The 23,175-nt window shown below is 48.8% G+C and overlaps 1 protein-coding gene across 2 annotated transcripts in view; it reads left to right on the forward strand.

Moving 5' to 3' along the window:
• Positions 1-22,443, forward strand: part of Dctn1-p150 (dynactin subunit 1) — a 33,964-nt gene extending 11,521 nt beyond the window's left edge. For both annotated transcript variants that reach the window (XM_077687638.1, XM_077687637.1), the window contains exons 5-9: positions 268-503; positions 5,530-5,751; positions 6,709-6,851; positions 8,210-8,349; positions 20,948-22,443. In XM_077687638.1, the coding sequence (XP_077543764.1) occupies positions 268-503; positions 5,530-5,751; positions 6,709-6,851; positions 8,210-8,349; positions 20,948-21,345 (1,139 nt within the window). In that variant the 3' untranslated portion in view covers positions 21,346-22,443. The remainder of the gene's footprint in view (positions 1-267; positions 504-5,529; positions 5,752-6,708; positions 6,852-8,209; positions 8,350-20,947) is intronic.
• Positions 22,444-23,175: the final 732 nt, after the last annotated feature.

Consider the following 23,175-nt stretch of genomic DNA (forward strand, 5'->3'; position numbering starts at 1 on the left):
TCATAGTGCCTGCCCTTGATTGGAGTAGCTTGGGCATTTGGATTTTGAGATGGAATTCGTGGCTTACAGGCTTGATGTTTGACTGGCGACTAAGTCACTTTTCCGGCCTTGGCGTCACAAGCTGAATTTGTACTTGGAGTGACCAACTTGTGCAGTGTGGTAATGCTTAAACTCATCCTGGCCGTTTGTTTGTTCCCGAGTGACTTGTGTGGGGCCCCTAGAGTGGAGATGCTGTTTTTAAGGGTCGGGTGTTGCGTGCATGGCCAGCGGTGCGCAAGGTGCGTCGCCGGATGCCCCCCGACGACGGGCCCGTGTCCCTGGGAGCCGAGGCACGGGAGCAGCTGGAGGCCGAGGTGCGCAGCCTGGGTCAGGTGGTGCAGGCAGCCTGCGCCCTGCAGCGTGCCGTGGCTGCCCGCACCGAGCATGAACCGCTGCCACCCCTGGACAAGCTCAAGGAGCTGGCACACGAGGCCACCGACCGCGTGTACGGGAAGGAGGACCAGGTAAGGAGGCACACTTCCTCGTCAAGGGGCGGCTGTGTTTCAGCACTCTGGCTGCCTGTACTCTTCCGCCCGGCTGAACATAACTTGTGGCCTGCTTTCTTGTGCTTGCTATAAGGCTTCTGATCGGCAGATGTTGGAGGCTGTCAATAACATCGTCGTTGCACTAGTACCGGGAAATCATCGCAGAAGGCTGATCACAGTCATCACATGCAGTGCAATGCACAAGGGGTGGCATTACGAGTCTGCATTCATTCCGGAAATGTCAGTTTTGAGCGCACTTAAGGGAAACTGTACATATGATTGATTGATTTATTATGAGGTTTAACGCCCGAACACTACACAGGCGATGAGGCGTGCTGGGCTTCGGATTAATTTTGACCGCCTGGGGATTTTTAATGTGCCCCAAAATCTCGAACACACGGGCATTTCTGCTTTTCGCCTCCATCAGAAAAGCGGCCGCCGTGGCCGGGAATCGAACCCGCATCCTGAAACTGTAGAACAGCTCAAGTCAAATGGGACACCAGAAGTAGTAACAGGCACATACAGCTTGCCCAGCATATGTTTACACATGCTGTAATGTGGCTCAAAACTGGTGCTTTTGACATGCTTGCAAACTCAGAATGCCAACCCGTGTAGGGTTTAGGGAAAGAAATCCTCCCCCCCCCCCCCCCCCTTACCTGCCACTTGGAAGAGAAAGGTAATAGCAAAAATGATCTTGCAGAAAATTTCACCTGCATAAGGAGTCCCATAAGAAATGGGCCCAGATAGAATGTCTCCATGTGGCTTATGTGCCCTAAATTTGAGTATCCGTCTACCACATGGGACTAAATGGATTGCATTGAGTCCTTGCAGAACCATTCTTTTTCCTTCATTTTTTCTTGTCTAACTTCTTATGACATTTTAGTGTGACAGCAGTAAAGTTAATGCCTCATGCGCTATTCACTCTCCTGTGCAAAGTGATTCATACCTCATACCACAATAGATTGGAATAACCTGCCATCCTACATTGTCATTGAAGCAAATGCCAGAAGATTTTAAGATGATGTGCGAGGTACCTAATACTTAACCCTTCCTTAAGCTGTTAGAATTCTTTAATATGACTTCCCTCTGCATTTCTTTTCTTCGCATTTCAGTGTTATCATCTTAGTTGTAGGCATTGGTTGCGACATTTTATGTTTGCCTTTTTGACCTTTTCGTTAGCCAAATTTCAGCCTTTTCTTTGTTTTTTTACTTCCTCTGCACGTCGGCTGAGCTTCATGGGATAAAAGAAGCCATCCGATACATTCTTCGCCAGCCGTCGACACAGTGGACCATTTTTTGCAATTCGAAGGCAGCTCTTCAGACCCTGCAACGCGCTAGCTGTTTCAGCCTTCATGAACATGCCCAGCGAGAAGTGAAGTATCTCCACCATCTCGCATTCGTCTCTGGACATCGTGTGACACTACAGTGGCTCCCAGGCCACTGTGGCATATTGGGTAACTAGAAAGCGGATGAGGCTGCCCGCAGGGGCCTAGAATTGAGAACACCAAGAAGGATTTTTTTCACGAAAAATGATGCCTCAGCCATGACTAAGGTAGTAGTTTTGGCTGAGAGAAACCGCTTATGGTCCCTTCCGGAGTTTCATCAGGCCTTTCTATATTGCATAGACCCGTACATGAGAATGAGGCTTCCGGAACGACTACCTCGCCGACTGGAGACACTACCATCGACTGCGCCTTAATGCAGCATTTACAAATTCGTTCCTTCATCGTATAGGCCAGACTTCCAACCCATACTGTGACAACTGTGGCTCGCCCGAAACCATCGAACATATACTACTGGAGTGCTCTGCTTATGCTGAATCAAGGGCCCGTTTACAGCAAAGAATTGAATGTCTCCAACCTGGACCAATAACGCTAAGCTTGATGCTTGGACCATTCCACTCACCATCCTCCCAGCGCAAAGCCCTGTCTGCATTATTTGAGTACCTCGAGGACATTGGCGTCGCTACAACACTGTAGCCATCTCCATAGCGTGTGCAGTCAAGTTTTTTACTCAGCACCCTTAAACAGGACTCTATTCATTTTTAATTTTTATTCTTTTTTTTTATTCTTATCTTTTGTCTTCTACTCTTCTTCTTCCACCTTCTTCCTTTGTTTCCTTCTCCCCCCTTCCCCGCAGAGTAGCATGTCAGCGAATTCATGCTGGCAAAGGTCTCTGCTTTCTCTGTAATAAAGAGTCTCTCTCTCTCTACTTCCTCTGTGTACATTATACAGTTGAACCTCGATATAACGAACCTCAATTTAACGAAATTCGCGATATAACAAATTTTTTCAAGTTTTCAATCAAAATTTTGCTAAATGCACGTAATTTTATCTTGATTTTACGAAGTAATTTCGTGCGACGCTTCCGATTTAACGAAGTCACGGCAAGAAAGGAAGAGCGAAATCCTGGTCGAGGCACGTTTTATTTTGCCTCTCAGAGCGTACATTGAAAACATTCGGTACTCGCATTGACTTTTAAAAGGCTAAAATGAAAGAAAAGCGGTGAAATCTGCGGTTGACAACAATTAAAGGAGCCATGAGGACAAAACACAAATTCGGTTCATTCGAAAGATTGCCTCGATAGAATCATACTGACACCACCGTTAACGCGCACTTCGCTCAAATAAGCTACATAACTAGGAAAAAACGGAATGGCCATGCGACCCTCTAGCTGATTTCCCGCAACAGAACCTATGATGTCACATGAGCTCAGCTGTGCAATTGGCTGAGGACGGAAAAAGTAAATGCAAATTAGGCACGGCTTATAGACTTTCCGAACGAACTGTTTGCGCTTAAGTGTAATGCATATTCATTTTGCAGCAGTAAGAATGGTGCGGTAAACAATGAAAGTTACAAAAGCGCGCATAAGCATAGAAGTACCGATGCACACTGCTGTTGGTACTGGGCGCACTATGCTTGTTTTAGCTGCACAGCACTCCGCCGCTTTGAAGTTGTTTTACAGGACATTGGCCGATTGGCGTAAGTGGCGTTGTCTTACGTGAGACCCTGTTTGTCGAGGATACCCCAGGTTTCACGATGCGATTACTTTCTACAGTAACAAAAACAAGCCAGGTGCACATACGCTCAAAAGCAAAGCAACGGCGGACAACGGTTCGTGGATGACTATAGCAGCGCCATCTGGGAGGGCTGATGGACAGCAAGGCCGCAAACCTGAATGATGCAGTGGAAGTTCGCTTGAATACACGCGCTTCTGACGTCATTTGTGACTACGAAAACCTACGATTTGGCGGGAGAATGAAAATTTTAACCTAAATGGATCAATTTCTCAGTGAATACGGCATCATTTGCTGCCGGACAAGCGCTGGGGGCGCTATAAAACGCGAAATCTTTCGAATAAAACAAACTTGTATTCTGTCTTCATGGCTCCTTTAAAAGCGATGAAAGAAGCTGCTCGAACCGTTAGCGGTCATGGACGGTTTAATAGTGCGGCCACCATTTGACGTCTCCATCATTGCCTACGCCAGCGCCCTGTATGCTTAGGCTGCCGAAGCCTACTTCAAGCTTTTTTTCTACACGTCCTTGCTCACGGTGCTGCTGCTCTAGGTTGTGCTCACTGATAACCACATTAATATTTTGTTCGGGCATCATTAGGTGAGTCTTGTAAGCAGCATGAGCTCTCCAAGGGAAAGAAAAGTGTTCCGAACAAGAGCCTGAGGAAGTATCGGTGAAACCGACGGCCACCGAAGTGATGGATGCCATCGACGTTCTGCGGAGGCACGCAGGCGCACACGAATGTTAAAGAGCAAGCCTTGTTAGGGCTGTCAGCATACAAGTGTCACGTAAAGCCCACCCTGGTCAAGAAATGCCAAGCGCTGCTTACGGACTTCTTCACTACGGCTTGAACATCAAGTGCTGGTGGCAATAAATTGCTCTCTTTGAATGTGGTCATCTTCGGTGCACCAGCGTTCATTAGACAGCTGCGGTGCGGAGAAATTGGTTTCTTTAGGGCTCAGTGGGCATAAACGTAATTGCTTAATCGAATTTGGCCGAAGATATTTAATGTAAGCTTTCCACTTTAGCGGAAGCACGTAAGCGCTGCTCCCCACAGTGAAGTGGTCCGCGCGTACTCCGCTCAATTCACAATCATGGCTTTATCTCAAGTGTCGTGGTTGCATCACGTGCCCATACTGCAGAGCCTTTGTACATAAAAAAGGCTTTCGAAAGTTTTATAGCAGCCTTCCGCTGTTGGCCTGCCGCACCCCTCAACGCCACGCCTTAGCCTACCACTGAACGGACGAAAAGAGGCTTAACTTCGAACGAGCACCTCGCCGGGGTGAAGTTCACGGAGCATGGACGCGGGTTCAATTGATCGCCGGGGTGAAGTTCACGGAGCATGGACGCGGGTTCAATTGACTAACAGCGGCGTTTAGGAGTGATCGAAATGAAAAAAAAGAAAACATAGAAACCTAGTCTGCTATCGTAATTAAAGAGGCATTGCGGAAAAAGCACCGGTTTTACAACGACACATGAACTACCGTCGGCTATCCGAATTCCATTGCCCAAGTGTTGAAACTCTTAATTCACACAATTTTCGCGGCCAGTTGTAGTACAAATTTCACTTTAAGTGGAGAGGTAACTACACAGCAGTTGTTTCCTGGCGATGGCCAAGGTTTTGGAACCCCAACGAAATTCTCGATTTAACGAAATTTGCGGCCCCAAGTACGAGTTAGTTATATCGACGTTTAACTGTATAGCTTGTGGCGAGCTCTGTTGTAAATTTTTATAATGTTTTGTGTAGAACACGCACGACATATTTCCTTTTGGTTTTTTCTTCCCAGTTGTTAGGTGTGGTAACTCCACTATGCACTAGTACTCTCGCAGTAGGGGCTCCTCTATGTAGCGAAATTCCCGGTGTAGGTACTGACGCTCCCCTCAGTGGCACTGGGCTGTGCTAGTGTGGCCACGCTCTTGTGGTTTGTGCGTGGGCGTGCATTGTCCTCTCCTCAGGCCCTGTGTGTGGGCGGGCGGTGGGGGTGGTGCAGGGTCCCGACTGCCTGCGTGAGGCCCTAGCCGCGGCCGTGGGCGCTGTGGACCGGCTGGCTGAGGCGGTGCATCCCGAGGAGCCCCAGCCCAAGCCTGTGGCCCCGATCCAGCTGCGGGCGCAGGCGGCACGCCAGCAGGCACGCGACCTCGAGGCGGTGCGGGCCAGCCTCGAGGCCCGGGAGAATGACATAGTGGCCCTCAAGAAGGCCCTCAAGATCAAGGTGTGTGCGGGTCTCTCTCCCTGTAGACGCTATGGTTGGCCAAAGGGGGGACCCGTGTTGGTCAACTGGTTGCCTTCTTTGCCAACATGTGTCAAGGAGCTCAGCTGGAGTGCAACTACACACCCCAGCCTTATGCGGCTTTTCTGTCTACACTTGAAAGGCCGCATCTGTTACTTTTACCGTGCACTTGAAATTTTGCACATTCTGCACACAAATTATGCATGTTTCTTTTTTTTAATGAAGCTAAGTTTAAACTGACGTAACATTTTTAGGCCAAATCATTGGGGCCAAATTTTTAATTGAACACGGCTATTTTGTCTCGTATAATACAGTCAGACCCCGCAACAAAAAATCCCATTTCAATAAAATTTCCGCTACCATAAAGGATTTCAAGTCAATTCGTTGCTGACTGCCAATCATTTAGCGATGTTGTGCAACTGATTTAAGAGTGTCAATTACCTATTAAGCAGCTCTTCTGCCAAAGGACAATAAGCACCCTGCGTGAAATGATTACTGTACTTGCTCGACCCTAAACAAAGCCTTTCAAATACATCCTGTGGCCCATGCAAAGGCAACACCAAAATAAAGAATGCTCAAGAGGGTAATCTTTTGGCTCAGACGCAAGATTCCTACTGCCCACTACCCACAACGACAGAGAAAAAATAAAAGCTTATGTGGAAAGCAGTTCTCTTTCAATGGGCCCGGCTGTGTTATCTACTCACAACAACGAATTCTTCCGCATGCCGCAAGGTGGAATAGTGGATAGGGAATAGTATATGCACGATATATAATTTGCTCTGAGGGATTCAGAGGTTTGCTTGCAGCCAGGGGCCTTGCTCAACTGAAAAACACATGCACAGGTGGTGGTTTGGATGTGTACAGTCAGATGTAACTGCAGGACTTGTGCTTGCTTGCGGGCGGCTTGGCTAAGGCACTGCTCGCTACTGTTGCTTGCAGAGTGAGGAGTGCAGTGAAATGAACGTTCGCAAGGACATGGCAGAGAAGAAGCTCGAGGTGCTGACCCGGGACAGCGACGAGAGAGTGGAGAAGGTTCAGCGACAACTGGACGAGGCGAAGATGCGGCTCCGCAAGAAGGAAAAGTACGCAAAAGTCGTCCTTGTTCACTCATCGCAAGTTTACAAGTGGTTTGTACTTATCGCAAAAACGTTTGGCTGATGTGCTTGCGCTCTGTGTGGCGAAATGCCTTTTCATAGATTTGAGAACGCGGCAATGTCTGAAGAGCTGCTTGTGATTTTGCCATGACATTCTTACACCTGAGGGAGCCAGGTTGACATTGAGCCTTCAGACAGTGAGCTGCCCCGAGTGACGATTGTATGGGCGTCATCTTTTTTGGAGGGCAAACGGCTACGGGACATCCTGTGTGAGAGATCAGCATAGGTGAGGCATTTCCAGAGCATGTGATGTACATGTTCGTATGCAGCATTCTCGCTTGGGAGCAAACCTGGTGGAGATAAGAGACCAGCAGCTGACTGCGCTTGTTGGAAGGGGGCTGGAGGGTAATCCTGTGAGCTGTGTGCATGGCACGGGAAAGTGTGCAGGCATATTATATATACTATGCGTGAAGGCGGCTAGCATAGCACTTTTCTTTCGCTTTTTTTTTTTTTCCGTAATGAAGGTTTCCTTTAATTGCTCCTAACGCCGTGAGTTGTCATACTACAATATTTGGTGATGGGAAGACACGTTCTGGCATTTGCACTTCACTTTCGAAGCACTACAGAAAAATTATTATAGCCCTTTATTTTGAATATTAGTGACATACTATTGTCCTGCATTGAGACTCTGGTTTGGGCTAGTTGATGCAGTTTTGATCAGATAAAGAATTGTACTGTAGAATCGACCACGTCTCAGACAAAGGCAGAAAAAAATAGTAAACAGCACAGATAGGCACAGTTGCGTGCCTACTTGCACTCCTTGCTGCCATGAAAAGGGTCATGAACCAACTTCCGCTCTTCACTACTTCGATCCGGAACCTTGACCACAAATGTGAAGTGCGTCTTGGTGCTGGCCAGAGGATGCAGCACGACAAGAAGTGTGACTGTCGCGTACCCAGGAAATAAATTTTCTGTAAGTTTATTCAGATAGGAATAGCTGAAGTAGTAGTTGTTCTGGAGTGCTGAGTCGATAGGAGCAAAGCATCCTTGGCCCGCGGATTGGGCAGTGGAGCAGCATACAATCAGTGCATGGCATAAGTTCACCCTTGTTCTTGCTGCCTGTCAGCCAAGCTGTGTTGGGCGTTGACCTTCTATGCATTTGTTTCAAGTAACTCAAGGAACGTGTTCCCCTGTTGTCATTTTGATGGGCAGTCAAACCTTTCTAAATCGCTTTGTATTCGTGTCGGGCACGTAGTAGTTTGAAATCAAACTGCTATCCTTCTACTACTGATTGATGGCATCAAGGGTTGTTTTTTTTTAACAGAATGTGGCTTGATAAATTGCAGAGAATTTGAAGAGACCATGGACCACCTGCAAGCTGACATTGATGCTCTGGAGACAGAGCGTGGCGAGCTCAAGGACAAGCTAAAGATGATCTCCAAGAAAACCCTTTACAAGGGACTGTCAGAAACAGTGGGCATGCCAGGTGAGTCCGAGAAAAACGGTTTCCTTCTGTAGGCTAAAACTTCTCTGCTTGAGATAAGTGAAAGTTGTGGGGAAAATTATGGGCAGGTCAGGCTCAAGAATAGAGCAATGGACGCGGGACAGCCATTGGTTTGTTTACCCAAATGCTCATTTAGTGCACGCACGCGTAGAATCCTCAAGCAAACCACTCAAGCAAACACGGCACAAAACCGATCAACAATGAAACCCTAACTAAACATAACGACACAAAAACTTACGCCCACCTCCCCTCGCGGGATCCCTGGTGTAATGCGACACTGAAGGGGGTTCCATCCAACACAATCCACTTTAATCCAATCCAAATCCAAGCCAAGCCAATCGAATCCACTCCAATGCCCCTCGCGAGAGAGTCTTCGCTATCGGAGAGGAGAGGGGGAGAGTGGAGGAGAGACGCAGCTGTGCGGACGCCGACGACGACGGCGGACGCACGCAGGAAGGACAGGGTTGCCGACATGAGATGCTCTCAGCGTCACATCTAATTATCAACCAAACCAAAAAGTCGCTACAATAAAGTTCCTATACAATCAAACCAAGGACCTCTGTCCACACATTACTAACTAATCATCATGTCTCCTGTACTCTCTCTACAAAAACTAGTCCCTAGTTGTGTCCTATACGAACGTGTCCCTATTGGACTGGCCTACCCCAGTCATCGGCGCTGACGTGGCGCACCCATTGCATGGCCGCGACGCGGCGTTAGCTGTGATCGTCTTGTTTTGATGCCGGTGTCGCTGCACTCGGTCGTTGTGTGGACGGCGTTGGCACCACGCGTCCTGAAGTAGTTCCTCGATAGCGACCCTTGTGGCAGCCGCTGCTGCCGGAGGTACCCAGGAGGATCCCGAATGTAGTCTTGCGGGGCCATTGAAGCGAAGGTCAATGGAGCGTGGACGCTGGCCACAGGTGCCCGACCGTTGCCACGGGGGCCACCAATGCGTAGGTTGGTGGTGTGGCTAGGACGCCGCAGCCGATGCAAGGTCAGCCTGCTCCTGCCCGGGCATGGTAGGCATAGTTGGTGGCCTGGCCGCATCCCTCTGGCTCGTTCCTTGAAGCTCACGTGCTCCTTCCACCTCCTCGTTTCTTGCCTCCCCTCTCCTCGCACTCCTCGCTTGCGGTCCCCGTTTATATACCCTCCGGTCTCAATCGCGGCACACTCTGATTGGCTCTCTTCTTTTTCATTTCCATAGTTGGTCTCAATGCCAATTGGCTGCTTCGCAGTGTTCTCGGATTGGCTCCCCAGTTTGCTACCATATTTGGTCATGCTGCCGTGGGGTTTTGTCATGGTGTTCGTGGATTGGTGCGTTCTTGATGCGCATTTCAAATTCCCGGCCCATGTTTTCTTTTCAGGGGGTTTTGGTGCGTCCCCTCTCAGGGGATTGGCCTTGACACCAGCTTAACAATACGGGCATGGGGTTTATTTCAAATTTGTTTTTTTACTCCTGCTGCTGCAGAATATTTTTTTTTCAATCACAGCTTACACTTTTTTGTTGTTGCTGTTTTGAGGGGGCAAATTTGCTGTTTTTTGGCGTTTGGAAGAATGGATGCCATAGCTGCAGAAGCCTAGACGATACCACTGTTACAAAGGGATCAGAATACCAGGCTTTGATTATTTTTACAACCTACCTTGTTTGATGCCAATACGGAAGACAGTTGCTCATCTACACAACATTATGGTAGTGACAACTCGTGGTGTGGGGTCACTGCCTTTAGAGGTGCACCAACAGAAAGAGCAGTTTTGGTTGTCTCGCGACTCCAAACAGGATGTGCGAACGAAAGGGAGCCTTATTTTTTCCTTTCCATAGCCAAGGTAGAGGAGAAAGGGGGGCATGCACTGCGTTGCATGGCTGATAATTCCATGCAGGTTTTTTTTTTTTTTTTTCCCTTTACAGACCTGAAACAAATGTGCCAGCAGCTTTAGTCTATCAGTGGCACCTCAAAGAAACTACACCATAACTAGTACAGTGTAGACTGCTTACAACGTATGTTACGGGAGCTACAAAAGACCATACTATAAGCTGTACTGCACTATAAAGAAATCATGCGCGAATCCAGCCACATCGCAACATACCTTTCAGTCATTCGTTGTTTATCAAACGAACGCCACTAAAAAAGAGGCACAGTCTTTGTTTCGTCTTTTTCTTTTTCCACATCAGACACTGCTGCCCTGTCTTGCAAACTGCGAGTGCAGCTTTAACTTACTGTTTGTGTTTTGAGAAAGCACGTCTGCATTTCTTAGTGCCTAGAACTGTGGTTCTTAACCCTTTGAGGGTCAAATTTTTTCGCCAAATGCGACCCCCCAGGGTCGATTTTTGTTATTGCTGATTTAAATTATTCGGATGAATCTATTTCGAGAAAAAATTATCGTAATTTTTTTTACGTACATGTGGTTTATTCATGAGTAACACAAGAAAAATTCTAAATAAAAACGTGAGAGTAACAAGCTGGCACCTTTTGAGTGAATCAAAATCAGATAGACATCAGTTTCGCAGGCGCAAAAAGCGGGAAGCGCCCGGAGGACGATACCGAAACCAGCCACTGCGCACAGGCGCACGGCCGGATGCGCGAGCGATAGACAGCGCACCGCTCCTATAAAAATAAAATAATAAAAAAAAAAAACGAGAGAAGAGCTTCATCAGTTTCGCAAGCGCCCTTGGTCCGTGGCAGGCGCAAGAAGCGAGAGGCGCCCGGGTGCCTGGTGGGCGATACCGGATGCGCAAGGGATAGCCGGCGCACCGCTGAAGTAAATTATAAAAAAATAAAAAGAAGAGCCATCGGCGCAAGAAAATAATTTGGCGTATTTCCGCAGTGTGGCAGCACATGCCAAGCAAGAGGAGTTGGCGAAAAAGGCGCGCTTTTTAAACACTTAAGCGATGACATACATATACGTTATTGACCATTTTGAAGGTGTTTGCAGAGGACGTATATGTACGTCCGTGGCCCTGAAAGGGTTAACCATGAGTGTGCTGGGGACCCCTTGTGGATAGGGAACTCCACAATGAATATGGCTGATTCGTGTTATAATGTCAAGCAGTTTGCACCAAGTGCAGCTAAAGCGGCCCACACAAATTCAATATTCACCTTTCAGGCTCACTTTTATTCTGATGCATGTCACATTGTTTAACGATGTGCTTGTGCAGTTTAAAGTCACCCAAACACTTATATGCTGCCTTTTGTGTGTCTGGCTTTTCTACGTAACTGGAGTGTCGTGCAAAAACCTGACTTTAAAGGATGCGCTGCACGGAGTAAAAACAAATGTGTACATGTCATGCAGCGAAGCCACATTTCTAGATTGGCAGCCATTGATGTTTGGCAAAAACGAAAAATTATTGGGGGAAGAGAGTTTTGGAAGAGGCCTCTCAGACCCCTGAAGTGCCCTCACTGACCTTTTGGGGTCCGTGAGCACACTCCAGATGTTCACCACCATCTCCAGATGTTCGAAAAGAAAAAGTGTGATGGCTTATCTGCACAAGGTTCTAATCGAAACAACTTACTGCGTGCGTGGGGGCTTGCTATCTTCAGAGGTGCGCCAAGAGCAAGAGCAGTTGTGGTTATCATGTGAGTGCTAACGGAACAGGCAAACTAAAGGGTGTCCTTTTTTTTTTTTTCCTCCTGTGTTTAAGTTGGAGGAGAGCAGGGAGCGTGCACTGCCTGATTCTTTCTTTTTTTTTTTTTTTCCACCTTAAAACGATGCCTCAGCTGCACCGGTTGATCAGCGGATCCGCCTGAAAACCGCACTATAAACGGTGTTGTGCTTTGGGCAACCGCATTGTAAGCAGTATGCTTATGCATTTAGTTTTGTGGGGGGGCAAACTGGTGGCCAGGAAAACGCACGTTATATCTGGTCCTGCACTATAAGCGGTGACGTTGTAAATGGTCAACGCTGTAAAATTGTTGAGTGATGCGGTTTTAAGCAATACGCTTGTACATTGAGTTCTACAGGAGACAAACTGGTGATAACACAAACCCAAATTATACGTGGTCCAGCACTGTATGAAGTTATGTTATAAATGGTCTGCACAGCACGTCATTTCTTAGCTGTACCGAGAAAGTTGCAAATGGGGATTCCAGTGTGCATAGCTTTGTACCTTCGACGTTCCAATCTGCAGCACTTGACACCTTGCCAATTCCAATTCCAATGCTGAGTTATCATGACGGTGTAGACTTTGCAAATGCCCCGTGTAATTTCTTTGCGCCCACATGTATCACTGTCAACAGACACAATATTCACCAGACACATGCAAAATGCTGTATGTGATTGGGCCTGAAACTTCATGCATGCCAACCGCTGTCGCCGCAAGCTGTGCCTAATGGTCAAGCACAAAGCTACTTCGTTCAGCAATTTTGTTGCAATCCGCCTCTTTCACAGCGCTACTGCGCATTCGCATGGCCCTGGCAGAGGAGGCCGGAAACAGCCTGGCAGGGGTCGGCCGGTCTGCTCCGCGATGATTTCACTGCTCTCTGCAGCTGTAACTGAGCCTGTGAAATGAAAGCATGCGGCCGAGTTCGGCCCCATCGAGAAAACAAAATGCAGTACGTTTCACAAATGCAACTGTCAGACAAACCATAACATGAAGGGTGAAATTTTTGTTTCTACCGAAACACGCGAACCCCGAAACGAAAGTGAACAAACAGGAGCTCTCCGCCACGGCACCATGCATGAACGCCCCATTCTGCATCCCGTCGCAGTCACACCACGTATTTACACCGCCGGTGACGAAAACGTGCTAGCACGCCGAATCCAGAGATCGTTTTGTCATACCGTATTTACACAATTGTAAGTCGACTCGAATGTAGGTCGACCCCCTAAAATTGCATCTCCCAAAAAAAAAAAAAATGCGAGCGCCGCTTAGAAAATCGTATCACAAAGAGAAGCTCTTCCGTCAACCCACACGGCAACACCAATGATCGATGCTCCCACAAGAGCCGAGCGCTTGCGGTATGCGCGGTAGATGTTAAAAGAGAAAAGCTTTTGTATAAGCACCCGGAATAACCATGCGCTGTGGGTTGAGCGGGAAGAGTACCGTAAAAACCCGCGTATAATACGAGGTTTTTTTCCAAATTTTACTCTGTTAAATTTGTGCCTCGTATTATATGTGGATCCCAAAGTTTTCCCCCTAGAATTTGCACTTTCGGTTTCAGCGGAGGGAGCGCCATCTTGCTGTGGCGTTAGCTGGCTGCTGCTTCTCTCAGCCGGCGCCATTTTGATTGTTTTGACTACGCGAAGGATCTCGGCACGTTCACCGCAAGTCTATCAAGATGTCGGGTGCACTAAAACAGTATTCGGCTGCAATTAAAAGAAAAGTTATTTTATGTGCCGAGACCACGGAGCAAGATATAAAGAGGAGCGCCGACTGTGGCCCAGAAAAAATCTTTTGCTCGGGCAGATAATGTCCACGCGCTGCCGGCCGCCCAGCTTTCCCTTTGCTCTCTTCCTCCTCCGTTCGCACTCTCGTCGCTGTGCCTCTGTACATGGCTCTTCCCTTCTTCGCTCTCCCCAGAGGCATCTTTTCTTGCGCAGCGACGTCTGTCTTATGCCTGTCCTACTATGCAGGAGGCATGCGTGCACGCGCGGATTTTAAACACCCGTGCGCGGCCGCAATAGACGGCGCAGATAAGCACACGCCGCCGCATACATGGTGATCGCTTATTCCCGGAACGTTTAGTCTGACATTATGAATATCCACTAAAAATATTGTACTAACCCAGCACATGTAAGACGCAACTGAACGACGACGACTTCAGAAGCACCAAAGAATGAGCAAGAGTAATATGGAACGCCACAACATAGTCTAGCGTGATTATGCTTACGACGAATCGACGAAAGGTTACCCTCTGTTGTTATCCCGCTCTCCGGCCGCATGCTTAATTATTTATGCTGCTTCTGCGCACGAACAACGCTTACAAGGGTCGCCCGGAGTCTCCATCGGTAAACGGCAATGAGACACATTTCTGTGCCAATGACTGAATTGGACGGCTGCCCTGTTGTATCAACTGTACAAAAACACTGTCAGCTTGATAAGGAACCCAAGAATATCAAACGCATACTTCATGTTAACTCATGCCGCAACTTACCGCCCGATGTTCACTGTCGCTCTACGGTCGTGTTATCTCGTCGATAACACCACGGTCTCCAAATAAAACGCTGCGATTTGTATGGCTGCAATTTTTTGGCCTACCAGGGTTCCCGGCGTTTTTTTTTTTTTTTTTTTCGTTAAGCGACTGACCAGCAAAACAACCGGCTCGTTAAACCTTTTCTTTCGGCGAGTTATCGCGAAATGAAGGCTTGTGAAAAGACCGCACTGTCAGGGACTTGATCTTGAGCAGATTGCTACGTCGCGGGCAGTCGCGGGTGATGTTATCGCATTTCTGTTCTTTTCCGATGAGCGTGTAAGTGCCGGCCCGTGTTCTAGGCGCACTCTGTTTTGGACGCAAGTTGCAGAACTGCGAGAAAGCTGAGGGAAATTTTATAATCGCCAGTGATCAGAACCAGTTACTCCTTTCGCCTTTTGTAAAACCTGTTAAAACAGAGCCAAATTGGTATTCCCAAATTTACAAAACGGAGCCACATTTTCGGCAAGCACCGCGCAAAAGGTAGTGTTTGTATAGCAGCCATATGTTTGTATGTGGTCTCTATATTTTGTTTTCCCGCCATGGAAACCAATCCTTAACGTATATTTGCCGTACGGCCACTCAATTCCTTCGGGTCCGGGTTACCCGGAAGGTGCTGTCGAACAAGTTAATCAACTGTGCGAAGGAGGCGCGCAATGAACGCGAAGCGGCGCCAAAGCAGGCAGTCCGTGGCCAAAACTACCGTCGCCGAAGCAGACGACAGAGCCGAGGGAATGCGTTCCGCCAACTCGCCCGCCGGCGCACGGGCAACGCCGGCCGCTTAGCCGCCGCCGGCTAAGGTCCCTTTCGCTGCGCCATCTACATTGTGCTCCGCGAGTTATGGACATTAAGAGCCCGCCGGAGAGAGCGAAGTCGGCGCTCCTGTTTATCTTGCTCCGTGGCCGAGACCATCAGAAATTGCGCTGCAGGACGGCAGTTCGGCGTTACCGAAGGCAGCATTCGTGGGTGGAGAAAGCAACTGGTGCTTGACTGGATAAAGTTTGTGTAGTGTCGGCGGCCTGGAGCACTGTTGGGGATTCCCGTCAGTGCTCGTGTTGGACGCCTTTCGCTGCCACCTGGCCGATTCCGTGAAGAAGTTGTTGCACGAACCCCGCACTGAACTCATTGTCATGCCAGGAGGAATGACATCCCAGCAGCTGCAACCGCTAGACATTTGCATCAACAAGCCTCTCAAAGACTGCATCGGGTCCTGCTACCAAGAGTGGATGAGGACAGGATACCCGTAAGTGACAGCTACCGAATGGCTGACGCGGGTTTCTCCAGCGGTGCTTTGTGGCTGGATTGCGGATGCGTGGGCCAGCATTCCAGAGGAGCTCGTCAGTCGCTCTTTTAAGAAATGCGGCATCTCGAACGCCCTTGATAGCACTGAGGACCACTTTCTGTGGGAAGACATTTCCGACAAGGCGACTTCAGCAGACAGCGGCAGCGACCCTGACGATGACTAAACGGACGTCGGGAGACGGTGCCAGCGAAAACTGACAAAGACTGAACGGTAACTGCAGTGCAAATAAATGTTTTATGTGCTCTTTACCTCGCATTATATGCGGATGAAAACTTTTTTTTCTGATTTTGATGTCCCCGAATTACACCTCGTATTATACGCGGGTTCGTATTATACGCGGGTTTTTACGGTACATTCGCTGCGAGATGACAACCATCGAAGCAACCGGCAGCGGCCACTGCCGCGAGATACCAAAACAAACAACATGGCGGCTGACGGAAGCGGCCGCGCGCGGTTTTTTTGTTTGTTTGTTTGTTTGAGCGACTAACCTCCCACCATCGCGTTCGGAAGAGTACTGAACAATGTGATATGATTTGGGCTACGTTAGCGCCACGCATTGAATCAAGGGATTCGCTAATACTCATTTTGTTTATTAGAGACGAATAAAACGCTTCTTGACACGTTTTTGCACGTGATTCGTGCGCGTCGGCGTAGCGCGGGAGACTTTTTCCCGCCGGCGTCGATGATTCCGCTCGCGCGGGAGCTTCTGCTGCTTTTAAGTTCTACCGTTCTACCTCGGTATGACGCGTGATGAGCGCGGTAGTGGGAGGAACCTGACGACTTGCCCCAGCCGGCTGGCGCCGCCGGAGATGTTTAGGCTTACCACGGTGGCGGATATTTGATTGGCGCTTTCCCTAGCAGCGCAGATAATGCTTTATAGTGTCGTTTTCGACCACATTATCAGCTCCTTTCCTGCACAAACGTCTTCGTTTGTGTCTTCACTGATATCTTAAAGAGCGGTTAAAAGCGGTCGCGCACCTCTTCGCGGCTGGTGACGCCGCCATGTTGCCGCCGCCGATCGCGTAGCGCGCAGCATGCGGGTGGAATTCGCGGCAGCGTCAGCGCGGCGCATTTTCGCGAGCAGAAAACACCCCATGCGGTTCACACTTTAGACCATAACTATGGTCGGGGGTCTACGAGGTGGGGACAGCTTTGTCCCCACCTCGTAGATTCCCGACTTCTCGTTTCTCTTGCCGTTACTAGCGGTAGACGGTTCGACTTCGATTCTAAGTCGACCCCCCAACATTGGATTGTCAAATTTGAAAAAAAGGGTCAACCTACAATCGTGTAGATACGGTATTACTCCAACGACGATACGAACACACCGGCAGACCGAAAGTTGCCGTAGTACGACAGGCTTGTTGACCAACGCGGCCAGTAGACTCGATTAGATTCGAGCCGCGACGAATGTGCCTCTATTTTGTTCGTAGAGCGTAATAAACTTCGTAAGGTCAACGAAGCAAACGTACCTTCACACTATGTATGCGATCCGTATGTCGTGGCTAGCGACGCTTCGCTGACTTCGCTTAACCGACGCTCCATATGCGTACACGTCTGGCACGCTTGTAGAAAATGTAAGGCATGTTAAGTCCAGAAGAAGGGTTACTCAACTTCATCTAGGAAACGGATTATCAAAATTAACCAATGTTTCTGTCGTAAAGCGCGAAACAGAAGTATGAAGAGCACATCTTTTTTTCGACTGGTGGACTCGCGATCTGCTTGTGAGCTAAAATTTGCTATCGCATTTCCTGGCTTAATAAGTAACGTAGAGTAAGATATCGCTTCTCGGCGGCGCCACCAGAGGCCGCCACAGCGCAATGAAAAAGGCGGATTGCAGCATGCAGCTGCCATTTGATTTGTAAATTATTGCACAGAATACTATAATCGTAATTAAATAACTAGCCAACTAGGCTGGGTTTTGTCCATAGACTACAAGCTTGAGTAAACAAATGACTTGTCCGTGTTATTTATGAAGAGGGTTCTTTTTTTTTTTTTTTTTTCGACTGCACCTCTTATTTCCAGTAAAAGCTACATTTTTTTGCTTGATGCGTATATACAAGGTTGTTCAGACAGAAGGCAGGTAGAAACCAAGATGTGCTGTTGTTAGAAGCCAGGCAAGCAAGGTAGGTGGTGGTGCCTTATCTGACTGTCAGCTTGTTCATGGAAAACCAGGAAGGGTGGTAATCTGGAGCATGTAAATTTAAGGTTTTCTAGGTGCCCTTGCATGATTGAAATGTGTAGAACAAAAGCATTTACAAATGCGAGCATGTACTGAACGTCTGACTTTGATTTTAATGTTGTAGTTTCTGGTGCAGTGAAAAAAAAGAAAAAAAAACTGCTGCACCCCCAAGTAGCTGCAAAGAGCAACATTCTCATATTTACTCGAATTTAGGCCGGTACCTTTTTTTTAAAAACTCGTTTAGGAAAGTCGGGGGTTGGCTTAGATTCGAGGATGCGGCTTTCCTGTCACTGCTAGACACTCAATGCCATCTCGCGGCCACAGGCTTGCAGCTCAGAGGTTTGCAGGCTCAATTTCGCTTGTTCAAACGTTGTGAACACAGCTCTCATCATTCCGTGTTTGCTTTCTTACCATCGCCGCATGACCTTGAGAGGTGCTCGGGTTTAGGGCTCGAAGGCACCCACCAAGTGGTGCTGCTACACCGCAGCTTTTAAGTGGAAGGTAGTTTTGAAGGTGGAGAGAACTTCGAACCTCCAAGCACAGCGTGACTTTGGCATGGATGAGAAGAACGTGCACCGATGCGCAAGCGTCGGGATTAACTTTTCAACTGTGCTGCCAAACGATTGGTCTTCACAGGACCCAAGAAAAGTCAACACCACGAGGTGGAGAAGTATGTCGCTGTGAAGGCGGAGATATATGGGCGAAGGTGAGGGAGATTGCAAACATTCTAGGCATCACGCGGACTCGGTTTAAGGCCAGCAGGGGCTGAGTCACTCTCTTCGTGAAGAGGTTCAGGTTCAGCGTGCAACAGTGGATGTCTGTGTGCCAAAACCTACCCCCTGACTTTTAGGAGACGCTAGTCGCATTCCCATGCTTTGTTATCAACAAGCGGCTGTAAAAGGAATACAGACTGGACCAAATCGGTAACGCCGGTCAGACACCGGTGTATTTCAACATGCCTGTAGCCTACACAGTGAATGATAAGGCATGAAACAAGTGAAAGTGAAAACTGCAGGCTACAAGCAGCAGTGCACCACCGTGATGTTACATCGCACAGCCGATGGGTGAAAGCTGCTGCCCTAAATTTTTTTAAGCGGAAGACTCATCTATCCGGGGAAGTTTTCCCTAAAAACATCGTGTGAGCTCATGAGAGTGGGTGGATGAGTGGTGCCTTCGTCAAAGATTGATTTAGGACCGTTTGGCAATGCCGTGCTGTGGCTCTGCTGTTTAATTAAGAAGTCACTCCTGGTTCTCGACTCCTACCGCAGCCACTTGACAGATGCCGTTAAGTCCGTACGCGTGCTTTCGGAGGGCGGTACGGACATTGCGGTAATACCCCACGGTATGACAAGCCAGCTACAATTGCTTTGACGTGGCCATCAACAAGCCGTTTAAGGACAGGCTGAGAAGGCATTACAATGACTGGCTGACGCTGCAAGACCACCAACTCGCACCGACCGGGCGCATCAATCATACTTCACTCAGCCAAGTGGCAAACTGGGTCGCCGCAGTGTAGGACGAACTTCTGGCCAAACTAATTGCGCGGGCCCTCCGTAAGTACAGGATCTTGAACGCGTTGGATGGAAGCGAGGACAGCAATGTCGATGAAAACGACGAGGAGGAGTGAGCATTGCACATGCTAAGACGAGTGCCAGAAGCCTAATAAAGGGTTTGTTCTAGTCCCAGTCCAATGCCTTTTTTCATTCAGCTTACACTCGAGCATGGAGCAAGAATAAGATAGGAGGGGAAACGAAGCTTCCTAGCACGGCCAGATAATGTCACAAGTGCTCGTCAGAGGTTAAGCTAGCGGCATCTGCCGCGGGTGAAGAAACTGCGTGGCCACCGTGATCAGCATTGCACTGCGTAGCCACGGCATGAATTGCGGCGCGGCCGCAATCAATTTGTCCATCAGGTGCCGCTACGCTCTCCTTCGCCGGCGCAGCTACGAAGCTTCGCAGTCCGCCTTGTTTTTCATTGTGACATTATCTGGTCGCTCACCCGTGCTTGCCGCAATGGGCTGTTTCGCCTCCTATATATTTTTGCTCCGTGCACTCGAGGTAAGATTTTTTTTTTTTTTTTTTCTGATCTTCTGAATTTCGGGGTCAGCCTAGAATCGAGGCTGGCCTAGATTTAAGTAAATACGGTGAATACTCAGTGCTACAAATGTCCGTAAAAATGCCATGAACCGATGTAAAAGTCCTTATCACATAGTATTTGAAGCACAGCTAGAGTCAACTTTCGAATTTCATTTAGCAGTAGTACTGTTCAAGCACTTGTAAGAGTATTTGCAAGAACAGCACATAATTGTGGAACAGCCAGCATTGCGCTGTGCAACGCATGGCCCGTGAGAATTTTGCTCAGAGGACTGTAGGAAGTTTGATGAAGCTTGAGGTTTACTCTGCTGTTGGTGGATTTTCAGTAGCAATTGTCTCCTCAGTGGGTCAGCAAGTACGTGCTTTAGAAATGTGCATATTGCAGCATTTTCGCTACCCAATTTTGAAGGGCAAAGTGAAACAGATGGCACAGTGAACCTGGTAAATGCTGTGGGAGCCCGCATGGATATTTACTTTTCTTATTTCTTGCAATTTTTTAGCAAGCAGGCTCAGGGTGCATTCTGAATCAGAATGCCAAGGCCGATGCAATGTTTCTACGGGACATTTGATACTTGACACTTTTTCTTGTGCTCTTGGGGTTAGAATGGTGGATGATTTGTTCCGGTGAACAAATGTCTCTCAAAGCATTGTCTTGAAAAACCGAAGAACTGTTCATGCCGAGTGATTTATTTTTTTGTTTGTTGGATGCCGGAATTGCAAGGGCTTAGTTGAGAGTACCAGTGTTAGCCAGCAGGACGCCGTCCCCCATTCACGCGGGAAACGGTGCAAAAAGATAGCTGTTGCAGGTTAAGTTTGCGAGGGGCAGGGAGGGAGTGTGTCACTCATCGGTCGCCGCTTGGCTGATTTCTCCTCCTCGCAGTGAGCTCGAGCTGGCCGCAGCTGCAGGACCTGAAGGCAGCCCTGCGGCACGTGCAGAGCGAGCGCGCCAAGCTGCAGAGCCACCGCGTGGGACAGCTGGTGGCCTCGCTGCGGCCGCTGGTGCCCGTGCCGCCGCGCGCCGAGCAGCAGCGCGAGGCCTGCGCCAAGGCGGCTCGTGCCTGCAGCCAGGCCGTGGCGCTGTGTGTGGGGGCTCGCGTGGTGGACCTCAGCCGGCCGGCTGCGACTCCGGGCTGGGGAGCCGTGGTGGAGGTTCGCCACTCACTCGAGGCCGCGCTCCACGAGCTGGTGGCGCTGCGCGCGTCGAGCGTGGCACACGTGGCCGCCAGCTGGCGTGCCTTTCCCAACCCCACCATGGTGCGCCTCCTGCAGGCGCAATAGGGGCGCCGTTGTGGACAGCTGGGCTCATTGCGTTTGGGGACGTCACCGACGGTGTGGGCAGACGCGCTTATTTTTGTGACAGGTGCTGATGTGATGACTCCTGGTAGTTTACTGCAGTGTCCTGTGCTGCCAGGAAAAAGTGGTGGGCTTGCAGCGAAGCCCCATGAAAGTGCCCGATGATCGCTGAGAACCAAGGAGACTCTCGCAGGTTACGGTATGAGGCCACTCTCTGAAAAAATGTTTAGTTGAGGCTGTGAATCTTATATTGTTTTACCTTGAGCATAACGATTTATTCTGATCAGTGCGGAAACACTAATAACTTAGTATTGTTAACGAGCCACACCTCTTCGGACTGTTGGCAGGGTGCAGCTCTCGCACGAGTCAGGCCCGAATCTGTGCTGTGTGCCTTTAGGGACGAAGCAGGGCAGCACAGACGAGGCCACACCGTTCGGGCACCACGCACGCTCACATGTACTGAGCAAGCTGTTATGAAATGCATGCAGCCCCGACCGCCCTATTCGGTAGAGCTGGTGACGACTGTGAACAGCAGTGGGAAAGCAATCGCCATCATCTCGTGGCTACGGGCAGTGGCTGGACTGCACAGTGTTCACAGTACCTCGGGTCAGCTTTGGGCTGCAGTGTTCCGATTCCCTTTCTTCCTTTTTTTTTTCTTTAATGAAAAAAAAAGGGTGTGTATGTCTTACACTGGGGCAGCTCCCACAGAAGTAAATGCGCAAAACTAGCTCGAATGTCTTTGTGAGAACCCCTCCTTTCAAATGACCTGAGAGCACTGAAAGACTCTGGTCAAAAGATTGGACACTTGGAATCAACACGAGGCAGCTGCACAATTTTTTTTTTTTTTTCACAATGCATTTGAAGGTTTTCATCAGTAGATAAATAAAAAATTGGAATTACGAGTGGCCACATTCCTTGAATCTGTGATGACTGAGGCAACATGCTAGAAGTTATTTTCAAAGTTGCGCGTTTTGCTGTATTTTTCTTGCACAGCTTGTTGTTCTTTATCTCACAAACACTTCACTGCTTGCTGTGCACTAGGCTATTTTATTGGTTTGCAAATAAACATGCATTTTGGAGGAAGGCTCTTTTTTCAACTCTACATTTTCATCCACATGGGGCTGCAGTACGATGGCAAGTTGGTGCAGTGTATGCTATCAGCCCCATCGCTATGACCAGGCTGCAGTGAACAACGCTCGTGGCCACAGTGAAATAAACAGGTTGAGAAGTACGGACAGGTTGTTGGTGCCAGCATGCGCGGTCTGCTCCTTGTGGTTACTGCCAACGCAGCAACGTAGCACTTCTGCACAGCTAGACCACCGCTTCCGTGTTCCCATTGCTCTCGACATATCTGTACTTGGTCACTGTATGCGACCATTGGCTAGCAGTAAAGCCAGTAAGTGTGGCCTACGCACTGCGTCAAATAAATAAATCAATAAATAAAAAAACGGAAGGGGGTTTAAACGTCCCCCCTCCTCCTCCCCCCTCTGGCCACATCCACACGCGATTGATTACCCAAGGCTATATATAAGACTACTGTTGACGTACAGCTGTGTAGTTATGACTGCATTTCCAGAGCTAGGCATGTGCCAAGTGAGCAGATGTTGGTAGCCTGGGGCAGATAACTTTTCAGGTGCAGTAGAGAGGAGTTGGAGGTGCCAGCTTTGGTCGATCCCCGAGGAGGGTGTATGCATGGGTATGTGCGGGTGTCTTCCACAGCAATGATTTGCATTTTCGATGCTGGTGTTTCCATTGAGACCGTGATAAATTCTCTCAAAACGGAAAGAAGCAATGCGGTATGCTCAATCCCCAGGA

The sequence above is a fragment of the Haemaphysalis longicornis genome, unplaced genomic scaffold, assembly GCF_048455015.1.
Source record: "Haemaphysalis longicornis isolate Haplotype H1 unplaced genomic scaffold, Haemaphysalis longicornis Haplotype H1 scaffold_1, whole genome shotgun sequence".
NCBI lineage: Eukaryota > Metazoa > Arthropoda > Arachnida > Ixodida > Ixodidae > Haemaphysalis > Haemaphysalis longicornis.